Source organism: Puntigrus tetrazona, chromosome 25 (genome assembly GCF_018831695.1).
Source record: "Puntigrus tetrazona isolate hp1 chromosome 25, ASM1883169v1, whole genome shotgun sequence".
Lineage (NCBI taxonomy): Eukaryota > Metazoa > Chordata > Actinopteri > Cypriniformes > Cyprinidae > Puntigrus > Puntigrus tetrazona.
The window spans coordinates 14,256,927-14,271,720 of NC_056723.1; the positions used below are offsets into that span (position 1 = coordinate 14,256,927).

General features: G+C 37.0%; 2 protein-coding genes across 4 annotated transcripts; both read right to left on the minus strand.

The window, feature by feature from the left end:
• Window positions 1–190: 190 nt before the first annotated feature.
• LOC122330318 (leucine-rich repeat-containing protein 56-like) lies at window positions 191–4,486 on the minus strand. Of its 3 annotated transcripts, XM_043227241.1 has the most exons (11): window positions 4,385–4,486; window positions 4,113–4,304; window positions 3,919–4,006; window positions 3,658–3,718; window positions 3,239–3,335; window positions 2,973–3,170; window positions 2,752–2,899; window positions 2,571–2,675; window positions 1,827–1,891; window positions 1,612–1,733; window positions 193–1,277 (listed from the first exon to the last, which is right to left on the minus strand). In XM_043227241.1, the coding sequence occupies exons 2-11, from the start codon at window positions 4,248–4,250 to the stop codon at window positions 998–1,000; spliced, it is 1,302 nt and encodes a 433-aa protein (XP_043083176.1). In that variant the 5' UTR covers window positions 4,251–4,304; window positions 4,385–4,486; the 3' UTR covers window positions 193–997. The 3 variants fall into 3 exon arrangements, with proteins under 3 accessions (XP_043083177.1, XP_043083176.1, XP_043083175.1); XM_043227242.1 differs by having other exon boundaries at window positions 191–1,277; window positions 2,571–2,672; window positions 4,113–4,470; XM_043227240.1 differs by having other exon boundaries at window positions 4,113–4,467.
• A 91-nt stretch (window positions 4,487–4,577) lies between these two features.
• LOC122330316 (mixed lineage kinase domain-like protein) lies at window positions 4,578–9,222 on the minus strand. Its single transcript, XM_043227235.1, is given in 11 exon segments — window positions 4,578–5,277; window positions 6,115–6,258; window positions 6,364–6,413; window positions 6,491–6,630; window positions 6,845–6,929; window positions 7,046–7,181; window positions 7,259–7,359; window positions 7,428–7,605; window positions 8,509–8,625; window positions 8,774–9,136; window positions 9,139–9,222. Coding segments are annotated over 11 exon segments (1,440 nt in total). The 5' UTR covers window positions 9,221–9,222; the 3' UTR covers window positions 4,578–5,233.
• Between the last annotated feature and the right edge of the window lie 5,572 nt (window positions 9,223–14,794).

Here is a 14,794-nt window from a genome sequence, read left to right on the forward strand (position 1 = left end):
AAACAGATTCAGCATCGATCCCCACATAATGAATCTTTTTGGTGAATCGTTTAAAAAGTTCGGAGTCACTGAACGAATCCCATCAGCAACAGATTTGAACAGATTTGCGATCTTCATACAACCGATAAGTGACGATTACATTTTTAATCGTTTTATTACTTTTTTTATTTTATCTTAAAGGAATATAGAACCTCAAAAATACAAACTCAAGTTCATAATAAATCACAGGAAATCACAAAATCGTAAACATTGGGTTTTTCCTTTTCTGTATTTTTCATAGACAATCTTATACACAATTTTACTTATTTATTTTCAGTATTATGCCAGTATTATGTACAAGTATTGTTACAGTATTATGTTGACTGCCTTTGTTATGTGTATTTTATAACTGTATTTTAATTATATAGTGGCGCCCTCTGGTGATTGAGAAATGCAATGTCAATTTTGCAAAGGTCAGAGGTCAAAGGGTAATTTAAGTTTGTGTGGTGTGTAGTATTTTCTTTAATGTAGCCACCAACAACCACACCTTTCAAGAGAGAGAGGATTAGTTCTCTTGATATAAGAATATTAGAAAAAACATTTTTAATGTTGTGAGAATGCTATTTTTTTTATGATGGACGAATGTTTCGGAGGCACTTCATGTGTTTCAGTTCATGTATTTCAGACAAAGATTTCCGACTAAATGCTTGCAAGCTATTAAATGGTTGTGTACATTTTCTCTTTATTATAATACAATTTTTACATTCTCTGTTTGCCTTTATTAACCATTTTCCATCCTTCATTTTCAAAATATACAAAAATTTGGACGTGCACAAAAAATTCACAAAATTCAGTCCAAAGCAGATGAAGACCGGAGCGTGTGGAGACTGCTGTGTTTGTCAGGACTCTGAGGACATCTTCAGAGACGTGTAGAAGAAGAGTGACGTTCAGGATCACGTGACATCTGACCGAGACTCTCCTGTCAATCAAATCCTCCTCAACAACCTCAGACCTGAGCTCATCTGACCCACGATGCATCAGTGCTCCCCAGGAGTCTCCGGCGGCGGATCTGTGTGAGTCTCTGTCCCGCGGCTCTGGGTGGAGGAGACGGAGACATGGAGCAGCCCGATGAAGAGCTGAGTCTCAGCGTCTCCGACCGAACCGACCAATCAGGAGAGCCTCCGGTGATGTCATCACTGCTCAGACTGTGACGGCCTTCATCTTCATCTTCATCTTCATCGCTGTGGTGGATCCTCGTCACCTGCGGCTCACGCTCCTTCTCCATAAACAACAGACGTCTGTCGGAAGAAAAGAAGACTTTAACAGGAAGTGTGTGTGTGTTCCAGGAGGTCTGAGTGTGTGTGTAGGAGAGAGAGAGAGAGAGAGAGAGAGAGAGAGTGTGTGTGAGTGTGTGTGTGTGTGTATGAGTGTGTGTGTGTGTGCGTGTGCGTGTGTATGTGTGTGTGTGTGTGAGTGTGTTTCAGGAGGTCCAGGTCCAGTGTGTGTGTGTGTATGAGTGTGTGTGTGTGTGTGTGTGTGTGTGTATGAGTGTGTGTGTGTATGAGTGTGTGTATGTGTGTGTGTGTGTGTGTGTATGAGTGTGTGTGAGTGTGTGTGTGTGTGTTTCAGTACTCGTGCTCGATCCTCCAGGTTCTGAGTTCATGAAGCACATCTCGGTGGTTTTCGGGGCTCGTCTCTTCCCTCGTGTTTTCAGGAAGAGAGCTGGGACGGGTTTGAGGAGCAGAGTTCTGGAGCTGGACCGATGGACAGATGGACAGATTCTTGTTTTGATGGGCTGATATATATATATATAATAATTGTTGACCATGTTCATGTACGGTATTCACCTTTATTCTCTGTCTCCGCGCTCGAGCAGCTTGCAGAGGATTCCCACACAGAACTCCACCAACACCTGAACAAACATCAGCTTCACAGTATTTATAACAATTTATTAAAGTTATTTAAATGGAATAATAATAGAAAATATTAATTGATGAAATAAATCATAAAAATATTAAACCAAACAAGAAACATTACTATTATTATGTAAATTTTTTATTTAGATTTTACATCAATAACAAATTAACTCTATTAAAAGAAAATAAGTATTTTAATTAACTATTTTTGTTTTTAATAACATTACTTTGTTTAGTAATATTATTAGCAGTATTATTACTACTGAATATTAAGTAAAATTATTATAGTATTTTAGCATGTTTTTGATTTCATTAGTATTTTTATTTTTATTATTAAAACATTAAAAAAGTATTATTATTAACAATAGCAAAATGTTATACAAGCTTTTACTATTGTATAATTAATAATGTATCATTAATAAATGATAATTCATTAAACAAAACAAGAAATATTATATTTATTATTATTAAAACAAGTTATTATTAATAATATAATAATAGTAAAATGTAATACTTTTATTGATGTATTATTAATAACAAAAATATCTGATAAAAAAGAACTAAGAAATATAGTATAGAATATTCCTAATGTATTATATTAAAACATGAAGTATTTATTAAAATAATGTAATGTCTTTTTCGCTGTGATCTTCTGATTATTTCGGGGAGTTGTACCGTTGGTCAGATCACTGGCCTCGTGGTTCAGGACGCTGAGGTCTGCTCTTGATCCGGAGCAGGAGGAGAGAGGTCTGGCTGAAGCAGGTCTGACGGAGCTCTCTTCTGATGGAGACACAGACTCTTAACAAACACACGAGTGCTGCTCGAAGCGTCTTCAGAAGCTGCTGCTGGTCTTTACCTGCGAGCTGCAGGCCGTCTCTGACCGAAGCGTCTTCGATGGAGTCTCTGAGAAGAGAAGGTTTGTCCTCTTCAGCAGGAACGTCGTCGAGGAAGATCAGCTGAGGAATCAGCTCTCGCACCGAAGACCTGAAGATGAAGCCTGACGCCTGCGGCACAAACAGGTCAGATCACATGCGTCACGAAAGAAGGAGAAGAGGAGGGCGATGACTCTCGGTGTACCTCGGAGGCTCCTGGAGCGGGACGGAGGCACACAGGGTTTCCTTCCAGAGACAGAGTCCTGAGCTTCACACAACGGCCCAAATACCACAACTGAGCCAGATCTTCAAGCTCGTTCTCCTCCAGATCCAGCAGCTCCAGATCCTCCAGCAAACTGACTGGACTCAGCTCGGAGATGCGGTTGAAGGCCACGTACAGCTCCTGAGCAAAAACCAGGAGCATTCACGACTCATTCGGTAAACGTTTAACACAAAAACATTCCTGTGTACCTTTAAGGAGGAAAGAGCAGAAATGCCCTCCAGGTCGGTCAGACCGCATCGAGCCAGACACAAGACCTGCAGGTGGGAAAGACCGGTTCCCAGATCCCTGAGGAAACACTGAGAATAATGAGCCGACATCACTTCCTCTGTCTCTATTAAATGTTCATCTTCTGTGACGTTTATGGGATCTGTATTCTTTCATAGATATTATTTGTTTGGTTCTGGATGACGAGGCTGTAGATGTTCATCTGCCTACTTTAACTTTTATTTGTAAGGACCACATTTATAATGTTTATTGTTATTGATATTTGACTTGATATCAAAGCTGATGAGATACAGGTCATAAAGGTATGAAATAAGTAAATGATCACATATTTCAAATCTTTGATGAGCTAGTTCTTCATGGGTGTAATAAATGAAGATCTTACCGCACAGATGAGATCAAACTGTTGTTCATTTTCAGCTGGGTAAGTTTGGGCAAGTAGTTTCCTGTGAGACAAGACGACAAAAAAAAACCCACAAATATAATTTTGTTATTCTCTCAGTCATCATCTAAACTTCATCAGTCTTCAAACCTGGACCATTACTGTTTTTCACCTCCTGAAGTGAAAAGTAAAGGTTTTAAGGCAAGTAAAATTCTTATAAAATTAATAATACTAATACTAAAGTAAAGCAGTAATGAACCTGACCGAAGTTGTCCAGAGATTTCTGTCGCGTGTCAACACACATCTCCAGTGACGTCACCGCGTGTAGATCGTCTGATCCAGAAATAATTTTCTGGGAAAAAAAACATATTTTTTAAAACTCTCGTTGGTGTTTAATTCAGAAGTAATGAGGTTTCCCCTGTGCACGTTTGGTGTTATTCTCCTCTTCGAGCTCGTACCAGTTTGTGAGGAGAGAGTCTCTGATCGAGCAGATCTTCTTCAGGATCATCTTCAGCAGGTTTGGGGTTTAAGAAACCAGATCCACTGAACTCAGTCACAACAGACAGAGCTGAGCCCGGTCTCTTCTTCATCGACATCTAACCTTTATTGCATCTGCCCTGAATAAATATCTGTGCTGTCCGCAGCAGTGCCTGCAACAGCTCTTTAATTATATTTAATATGTAACTGGTCTGTATTTGCTCCGTATCTTCATAAAGATCGATGCTCTTACCTTTTAATGTAATTGTATTTACATTCTGAGCGTAAACAACATGATATTCAGCGTCAGGATTGACTTCTGCCTCACAGCGCGAGTTTGCTTAGCAACGGAAACTACTTCCTGGATACGAGGCCAAGTGGGATTTGTAGTTCATTAAAAAAATTCTGCTGAAAGTGCAATTTTAATAAAATGTTTTGTTTATGTCCTTAACAAACAACAGTTATTGATTATTTTATTGATAAACAATAGAAATAGGATGATTCGTAAAAATTTCTTTTTTAAAAAATGGATATATCCCTGCTGAAAAAACAGAAATAACTGCCTAGGCTGGTCGTAGCTGATTTAAACTGGAAGTAGCTGGTTTTAGCTAGTTGTCTCCATATCTTCAAATTTACAACACATATTTATGTCAGCAATGAAACTATATTTCTGCAATATAGGCCTATTACTGTACAAACATCATTAATGAGCAATTTATAATAATAATACTAACGACAACAATTAATTAAAAACCAACAACAACCAGAAAAAAGTCTTGATACACATATACAGAGAAGTATGTTGTTTAACAGTTAAAAAAATAAAAAATATTGACATTTTGATTGAAAAAAACTATGGTTAACAAATACCACAAAAACATGGACAAAACCTTCACATTAAGATCAATAATGTATGGATCATATACAGTATATTCATCATGTAGGCTACTGCAAGTAAGCAAGGTTTTGGTAAATCAACCAATAGTTCAGTATTGGTTTAAATGATATGTTTATCCTGATTTCGGGAATATTCCTGAAAGGAATAGATAGTAACTTTGCCAGTAGTTATAGTTACAGATGTTAAGATGTGCTTCATTCATCATTAATCATCTTCTTCCACCATTTTCAGGAGCATGTCGACCAATACTAGAAAGGAAAAATATAAATATCAATAAAATAACAAAAAAAGACCTTTGTTCATAAGTTATATATTGCTATTTTCAAAAATAACAATGTGTTCTCAGTCAAATATTCACAATCTATTTGCGAAATCTTGTTTATAATGATGTTGTGTTTTGTCAGTAAGTTTATGTCTTTATTGGGTTCATTTTTTATTTTTAATTATCCCAGCAAAAGTGTGTGTATATATTATAAGAAAAGGTAGCAAAGCTGATACTTCTGGTGTTTCTCAAGGCTTTGTATTTGACCCGCTTTTATTCTACGTTTTTAGCAAACAAAATCATCTCATCCAGACACAAACAGATTCAAATGAATCACCACGATGTCCTATGAGCTTGTAGACGACTTTTTCTCTCTGGAGAAAATCTGTGTCTTTTCTTTAGCTGTCAGCTGTGCTTGCTTTGGACTACACCATAGGAGAACTCCACTGAACGTAAGTGGACGGCGAAGTGGACTTCACAAGGTATTCTGACATCTGAAGTGAGATCCCATTCAACACTGAGAACGGCATAGAGACTAAAGGAACATCTGTACATCACTTCACAGGAAGTAGAGGGAAAATGACCCAACTGTCTTTGCGTCACCAGTCAGAACTAACCATAGAGCAGAGCCTTTGAACGAGTTTTTGTAAAGCATCGGAAATGAAGCATCGGCAATAAATGCACAACTGTATGAAGAGATATCGTTTTTTTTCACTAGTTACAAAAATATATCTGTTTGTATAATTAGTACAGCATTACTACTCAAAGAATGGTGTGAAGACCCACTTGTGTAACTGAGTTTTTCTGTAAGTCAGGGTCTCACCTCCTGCGGTCGGTCGTAGGAAGGGCTCAAACGATCGACAGGCATTGATCAGCTCCTTCAGCTTTTTAGGACAGTCTGCTGGAAGCGGCTCCATGACCTTCTCTACAAACACTTTTTGGAAGATCTGATCGGGGCTTGTACAGTCTGAAAACACAGACACAAAAAAACTATTTCCATGTATTTAGTTGACATTTAAGTAATATCCAGGGCAAATGCAGTATTAATAATGATAGTGTTAGCAATGCATACCTTTGAAAGGAACATCTCTTGTTGCAATTTCCCACAAGACAATGCCAAAACTAAAAAACAAAAACAAAAGCAGCTTCAGTCAGTGACCGTCCTTTATTTGTATGATATTTGAGTGGGACCGCCGTACCTGTAGATCTCACACATCTTGTTGTAAGGACAGTTGATGTTCTGAAGCTGCTGTGGAGAGCTGTAATGGAAAGCACCGCTCCTTTTGGATTTATTCTTCAGAAGAGAAGTTTCTGTTTTTGCCAACTCAAAGCCTCCAAGCTTGAGAAACATACAAATGATCATAAAGATAGATAGATAGATAGATATAAATAACTGAATTGACCCAATGACTTTAAATCAATTCGTATCTAAATACAACATGCTAAAAATCAGGGGCGTTTTGTTATCTGAGTTTTGGGAAAGTCACATTCTGGCATCACAGACAAATATGTTGTTTCATGACCATAGTGTAGACTACTGTAAGTCTCTTTACCTTCACTCTGTAGCCAGCGGCCACCAGAAAACTACTGCTTCTGACGGAGCCGTGCACTTTAAACTTCTCCTCTGACTGATGCAGCCTGTACCGGGCAAAAAACAATGAAACTGATACGACAGACACAAACTCGTGTGAATAAAATAAATTAGAGACAGAATAACAGTATGTTGACTTTATTATGTCTAGCTAGACGTGGACCTGTAGAGTCCCTGAGCCGCATCCAGACACATCTGTGTCTTTCTCTCCCAGGGTAGATTGCACTTGCTGTCCAGGACTTGTCGAAGACTTCCCTTTTCACAGTACTCCATGACTATCAGGTAACTGGGATTTGGTCCTGTGTGAGAAGGTCACAATAGCAGTCAGATGCATTTATAACTAAATTTTAAAGTCAAACTGGGATTATTAACGCACCGTTCTCTTCCTCGACACAGATCCCAAACATTCTTAAGATATTGGGCGACTCAAAACGCTTCATGGTCTCCACCTCCTTGTTGAAAACACTCCTCAGCTCACTGGAGAGAATGGAAATCAGTCATAAAATGATTGCTATGGCATGGATGGATTTTGTTTAATCCTCTACCTGGGGCTGGTGCACAGAGGACATGAGTATCTCTTGATGGCCACGGTGAACTTGTTGTACGTCCCTTTGTAAAGCTCTGAATGCTTGTTCTTCATAAGGGGTTCATAAGGAACACTGTAAGTCAGTTCTTCTGGTTTAATCTCTCTGATGTCTTGTAAATGAAGGACAGGTTTTTTCACTGCCAACCAAACACAAATAAAACCGTTAAGCGCAGACACCTTTTAAAACATCAACAATGCTAAACTAAAAAATTACTTTACACTTCATCTCTTTTTTTAGGATGCTTGGCATTTTAATTGCTGCGCTGATGATACTCAGTTCTATCTGTCTTCCAATCCCTTAGGTTCCTTTCTTCCACCTTTGTTCAGTTGTTCCGAAATTAAAGATTGGCTTTCAGTCGATTTTCCTAAAACTCAACAGCAGTTGTGTTATAGACACAACATATATTCTGACAAGATCTGACTGTGGCTCTTTCCTTCCCTTCAGGTTAAGAGTCTGGGTGTCATCCTCAATATCACTCTGTCCTTTGAACATCATGCGTACTGCATACTTTCATCTAATATCAATCATCTCCGTCCGTCTCTCACAATGAATAAACGGTACCGCATTCCTTATCCATGCACTGGTTACTTCACATATTCATAACTGTTATGTTCTCCTCTCTGGTCTCCTTTCTAAACTTCAATTGGTTCAGAAATCTGCAGCTTGTGATCTTTGAATGAATAAATTAATTGATATTTGCCTTCCCTTTCTGCATTAAAGCTAAAAAAATGTCATTTGAAAAAAAATCAGCATTTATATTTTGTGGGGAATAAAACTGTACATAATGGAATGTTTTACTCAGCATCATCCAGTTACATTATTTGGGCTATTTTTGGGCTTTATTTTTCAAGATGCAGGGCTATAACAATTAAGATATTTGCACTCACGTGTATTATATGTACGTTAAGAAAATATGTTAGTGCTTTTTAATCGATGGTTGCACCACATGACATTAAAATAAATAACAGAAATGCATTTAAACTTTCGAGGTTTTACCAATTTTTAAACACTCTTATTTGTCACTGACCCAGATACTTACATGATTCCAGGATCTCTTTAATGTCCTGCACATCTTTTTGAGTTTGGTCAACTGTCTTATGTACGGCGTTAACCATTGTGTTCGTTCCCTTGCTCTCCTCGACCAAAGACTCGAGCACTATAGGAGACAAATTTAAGTACACAGACTTTAAATACACAGATTAAAGCAGAGTTGGGTTTAGCTTTGTTTAGGTATGTTTAATTGGGAATGGAGTTAAACTAAACAGTGGACCTTCAGAAACAGGCCTAGCTTAAAGGTTCCTTACGTTCTTGAAGTTCCAGAGAGTCACTCTGCCTGTCCTCTTCATCTTCCCGCCGCCTTGTCGCTTCCTGAAACACTTTCTCTATACTTGCTCTGTGCTCGACCTGAAGCGCTAGAGAAAGCACCTGAGCGGCATCATTCAGCCTCTCGTTCAGGCAGCTGAACTCCTCGCCGAGGCGATGTGCTTTGATGATACGTTTTAAACGGGTAAGGGACCTGTATTTCTTCACTACCTGCTCTGCTGACTCCAGAGTGAGTTTTAGATTTTCAAGGCCATTTCTAACCTGTTCGGGTTCAGCCCCAAAGCCATTAACCTTTGCGGTCTCCACCAGCCCAACCAGAAAGAACACACGGCCAGCCAGGCGCTGCAACGATTCTTGTTGGTGTTCACCTCCTCGCAAAGGCTGTACAGCTTTTCGGCAATGGCTAGGATGGGTTCTATGATGTCCATTGCAGCTGGAAATAAACACAAAACAAAACAAAACAAACAAAAATTCTTATATTCTTGAATGACTGAACATCATGTTCCCCTGATGCTGTTAAAAATATCTCATTTTGAAGAACTGAATACTCCAGTTTGGCCATAAAAAATAAGTTAATAAACTAATTTCTGGAACAAATGGAAAAAGGTAACACAAAATATCAATATCTGTCATATAAATTAAAAGCAATTAATTACCGTTATAAAAACAAACCAAATACGACAACTCTCCCCAACTTACATGAGAGAAAAACATTTTAATTTAGCACATTTTACTAAAATTATTTTAAAACAGTAAGCATTATGAAAGTGAAATATTGCATTGTAAGACATATTATAGCTTAGCTACAAATATTTGTAAGTGTTTTTGTTTTTGTTTTTTTTTTTGTGAAGAAATGAAACTTACAAATGCAATCGTGGAAAATACTTTTGTTGGCAATAATTCATGTCGAAAAACGGGAAAAAAGGTCTTATGGCATCTATTCCTCACACAAATGCACTACAATAGGCTACAAGGGGAAATGAAAGTTGCACCATCAAATCAACAGAATTTCTTCATTCCTATTAACAACAAATGGTCTGTTTAGAACATGAAGTAAAATCATCAAGAATGTTTCTAATAAAAGGGTTGTCACAAAATAATCAAAGAAAATGCAGTATTATTGAAAATCAACTTAATTTTCACATCTTGTCTCTTGGGAAGAAGTCCATCCACCAAAGCGGGAACCACATGCTGCAGCGTTTTATCAGAGTGAACTGATTCAAACGACAGCTAATACAGCCTAATTATTATAACAACTAGCCTAAAGGAATTACGGTTGTCGTACAATACAGTATGCACAAGACATATATGTCAAACAAACAAACAAAAAATGCTTCATATATACTTACTATACGCTTTATAAACTGCTTTATCCCTTCTGAACAAGCGAAAGTCTGACACAGGAATATGAGAAGATCTTATTTGGCTCCTCTACTGCTTTACCAGCCTTAAGAACAGCTTCCTTTTTGAAACTGAAACATTTATTGTCAGAGGTTTATTAGACTAGTCAGACTCTCTTGACACAAAACCTGTGCGAGATCACAAAAACCTAAACACAGTTAAGAGATCAAGTCGGTATAGTTTAGTTTGTTTCATTAAACGTGCAAGAGAAGACAAAGAATTTACATTTTTTGTCCTGTTTGGATCCTGAAAGGACTCTCTCCATGGACCAAACTAAAATGAAACGCAAACATACCAACATAGTTATGAGTAGCTGAAACGGTTATTCGCATACAGACTTTTAGATACGAGTATGCATGTCTCTGCTAGATTTCTTGTATTAAAAAATAATATACACAAATACACACTTTTATTAATACATTTTTTTCATTGCACATTATCAACACGACAAAATTGATTAGCTTTGGTCATGACAAACAAAATAGTCTACATGCTTAATATTATACTAGTGTAATTTTTTTAATCAGACATCATACAATCTTTAGGCAACCCCCCAAACCTGACACTACCTCCCTCATCAGCTCAATTTCAATAAACTGGGCAGGAAGAGGCAAGACTTGCTGCCTTGACACATATTAAGGATTTATACATTTTAGATGATCTAAAAGACCTCCAGACCAGTTTGGGCTCTTCAGTCCATCGGAGAGCAGCTTCACTCCTGAATCCTGCAAGTCATTGTTACTCGGATGCAGCTCTCTCAGGACAGAGTTTAAATGTCGTAGAGCGAATGACACATGTTCACAATGTTGGTCAGTGAGATTACAGCCAGCAAGACTGAAACAGAACATAACACAAAATAATCCAATTTTTAACCTCATTCTACAATTAGCATTGCAGCACTATCTACTTAAGATTCAGAGCAGGAGCTAGCTGTTTAGGACCAGCTTAGAATTTGCAAATGACCAGGTTAAACCAGCCGATACCAGCAGTCATGCATTTAAAATATAGGGAACTTGCTGTTTGTTTAACAGGGTCAAAAAGTGCAATTCCATTCAGAAAGGACTCTTTATTGTAAGACATAAACACTAACAGAGATTTTCTGCAGTTGGTCACAGCTGGTATGAGTCTGCTTCTACCTTCATCTGATGTGTTGTATTTCTGGAGGTCCAGCTCATCCAGCACCTCCTCTGACATCTGAATCATGTAGGAAATTGTTGAGCAGTGAGCAGGGCAGAGTTTTTTGATTTCACAAACTCCCGAATCTCTTTGGACAGAGTCTGATCCTTGACTTCCAGCAGACAGAGGAACAGATTGATGGACCTTTTAACAGAAACTGTTTGTCCATCTTTGTTCTTATCTTCAATGTAAAGTGCTTCTTCTCATGGTCTCTGAGCTGTTTTCTTTGTGTGTCAGTAGATGCTGTAAGAGTCTCTGATTGGACTCCAGTGAGATCCCCAGCAGGAACCGCAGGAACAGATCCAGGTGTCCATTTTTACTTTCTAAGGGTTTATTTACTGCACCTTTATGCAAACTGTGCGTGAAATCCTGAAATCCTTAAGGGCCTCCATAGTGTTATTTAAATAGCTGTAAAACACATTAAAGAAGCAATGATGAACACTCCTCATAAATCTTTGAGCCCAGGTCTAGAAGCTCAGGATGAAAGTCCAGCAGAAGTCCGTGAAGACTGTACTGATGATCTTTAATCAAGTTCAGCTCTCGAAATGGAAACACAAACATGAAATCTACATCCTGATTGGCTTTTCCCTCGGCCCAGTCTAGAATGAACTTCTGCACAGAGACGGTTTTTCCAATTCCTGCAATGCCTTTAGTAAGAACAGTCTTGATTTTGTCTTTCTCTTCACATCTTGATTCAGGTAATGGTTTAAAGATGTCATTACAGTTGATTGGATTGTGTTGTGAGTGTTGTTTTCTGGGTGTTTTCTCCATCTGTAAAACCTCTTATCCAACAAATATGTTTTCTAGCACTGATAACCATCTGTATGAATATCCTTGAAGAGTCTTGTTTTACCGTTTGAGTTACAAAAAATAGAAATTACCATGATTAAAAAAAAAGTTGCGAAAGTGCTAATCTTACCTGGAGACATTGGATGTCTCTGTCGCATCACGGCGCAGATCACAAATGTAATTATGATACAAAGTTGAACAGCTTGATCTGGGAGAAGTAGATCTTATTTCAGACACAGAAGATTCATTCTCTCATTTTCATGGGAACTCATTTTGGAAGCGCTGCCTTCCTACTCTAAATAAGACATACACAAATATATAAAATAAAAAATACACCAGATACATAAATCATGGTTACATTTGATTATCACGCTAGATGACCTTACACTTCACTCTGTTATAGAGTTTTATTTCAAGGCCACATACCTTCTCTTTAGTTTGTCGTTTTAGTTTGGGAGCGGGGAGTCCTGGTTTGTTTCTATTAGTTTAGTTACCTTTCTTTGTTGCTCCCTGTCTATTATATATATTTTTTAGCTTACTTTTGTGAGTAATTTGTGTTCAAATAAATTATAAATTGGAAAACACTGGTTGTTATGTGTCTCTCTGACTCCTAGGCATGTATACTAGGGACCGTAACACACTCTATTAAAGCAATGAATAAGCTTAACTTATCCCCCCCTGATTTCACAATTTCAAGATAAAAGATAGACGGATGGACAAGTAAATGCAGACTATTATTCAGTAGCTTTGGATACCTATAAAATAAAATGTGAAATGAAGAAACATTTCTGAACTTTCTTAAATGTCCAGGTACAGGTTGAGCCTTACTTTCATTTAGTCAGCTGGTTATGGTCACTCTTTACTCTTGTCTCCTTCTCGTCTTCTTCTCCCTCTAGTGGTGAAGAGCATCTTCTCAATCTCAGGTGGATCTCTAAGCAGACGTGCTATCAACACAAACTACTTTAGAGTTAAATAAAACTGTCACGTTTATGTTGTGTAATGGGGCAAATATGAACTAGGGACAGCGAAGACAATTTCTGTTCTTTTTGCTGCTCATCTTCCTTCAGGAACCGATTGTGTCTCAGACTCCTCCATTTGTATCCAGAGTCGGGAGGTATTGATGAATTAATTATTTATTGAATATTACATGTGCATAATAATATATAAGTATTTTATAACGTCATGTACGGACTCATTGGGTTTGTTTTATCAGCAGTTTCACAGGTTAGTTTGATGTCTTTTCCAGGTCATGTTGAAGCAGATTGCTTTATGCATATGGAAACATGAATAAACGACAAACACACTAATTCCTGTCATGTCAAGTTGAACTACTTCAGTCTTCAGTGTCACATGATCTTTTAGAAATCATTCCAATGTGCAGACTCAATGCTAAAGAAACTGAATAAAAAGATGAATTTCTTTACCATGAACTTTTAAACAAGTCTTCATCTATATCTTTTATACGTCACTTGTTGGTTTAAAAAAGAAAATGCTAAGCCCGGTTTTGATCTGCAGTAAAGTGAAATACAGCTAATGAGGGCATCCTTCATTTATCACTTCATGAATATTCATATTCTCTCACTGAACACTCGCCCCAGATTTCTGACACAGTCTGACTCAAAACAAACTTGAAAGCAATAAAGGAATGCCATTTTTTCCAAAAAAAAAAAAAAAAAAAAAAAAATATATATATATATATATATATATATATATATATATATATATATATATATATATATATAATATTTTATATTTGTATATAATTCTAAAACAGATAATAAAACAAAAAGTCAAATAATACTAAATAGCATGACATAATATTATTAACATTTATTATTATTGACTTTTTCTTCTGCCCAAACATACAACCTAAGGATCAACAAATTAATCAGTAATCAAGCATTAATATTCTTTGCAAAAATATTTTTCAAACAATGTAACATTTTATTCTAGTAGAACATTTGTTCAACATTATCTGGTTTTTAGTAATGTTCTCAAAACATTATTTATACACTGTTCATAGACTGTTTTTCAGAAAATGTTTAGTTGGACCTTTTTAAACTACTAACTAACTAGATAAAGAAAGTTTGAAGAAAGTTTTAAAAGCTTTGAGTTTGAAGTAGAAATTTCAAATAGTTTTAAAAATTAAAAGTTTGAATGTCCATCAGAGAAACGGAAAGGATAAAACCTGCTAACTTTAGCTGGTTTTAATAGGTTTTAGCGAAAAACCAGCTAAAACCAGTTCATTTAAGGAAAACCAACTAAAACCAGTTCATTTAGCAAACAACGGCTAAAACCAGTTAAACCCAGCTAAAAACATCAAAAGCAGTTAGTTTAGCGAAATTGAGTTAAACGAATACACGAAAACCAGTACAACCAGCTAAAACTGGTTTTGCGAAAACAGCTTAAACCAGTTGATTTTGCGAGTGGAAGCTGAAATGAGTTTGAATTTGAAATGTTTTAAATGACTCAGAACGATCAGAAACATTGGAAACCAAAATTCTAAAACGGAACTTTTTAAAAATGACGATTTGAATATTCAGAAAACATTCAGAAGCAATGTTTCCATATCTTGTTAGCTACATGCTATTAGAGCATATTTTTTGTTAGCTGGAAATGCACTACCACCGACCTTC

Excerpts from the sequence above, each read along its gene's own strand:
- LOC122330318 (XM_043227241.1), bottom strand. The coding sequence starts at position 4,250 with ATGTCGATGAAGAAGAGACCGGGCTCAGCTCTGTCTGTTGTGACTGAG. Across the intron at positions 4,007-4,112 it reads GACTCTCTCCTCACAAACTG|AAAATTATTTCTGGATCAGA; the intron begins GTACGAGCTCGA and ends TTTTTTTCCCAG. Across the intron at positions 3,336-3,657 it reads AGTTTGATCTCATCTGTGCG|GGATCTGGGAACCGGTCTTT; the intron begins GTAAGATCTTCA and ends GTGTTTCCTCAG.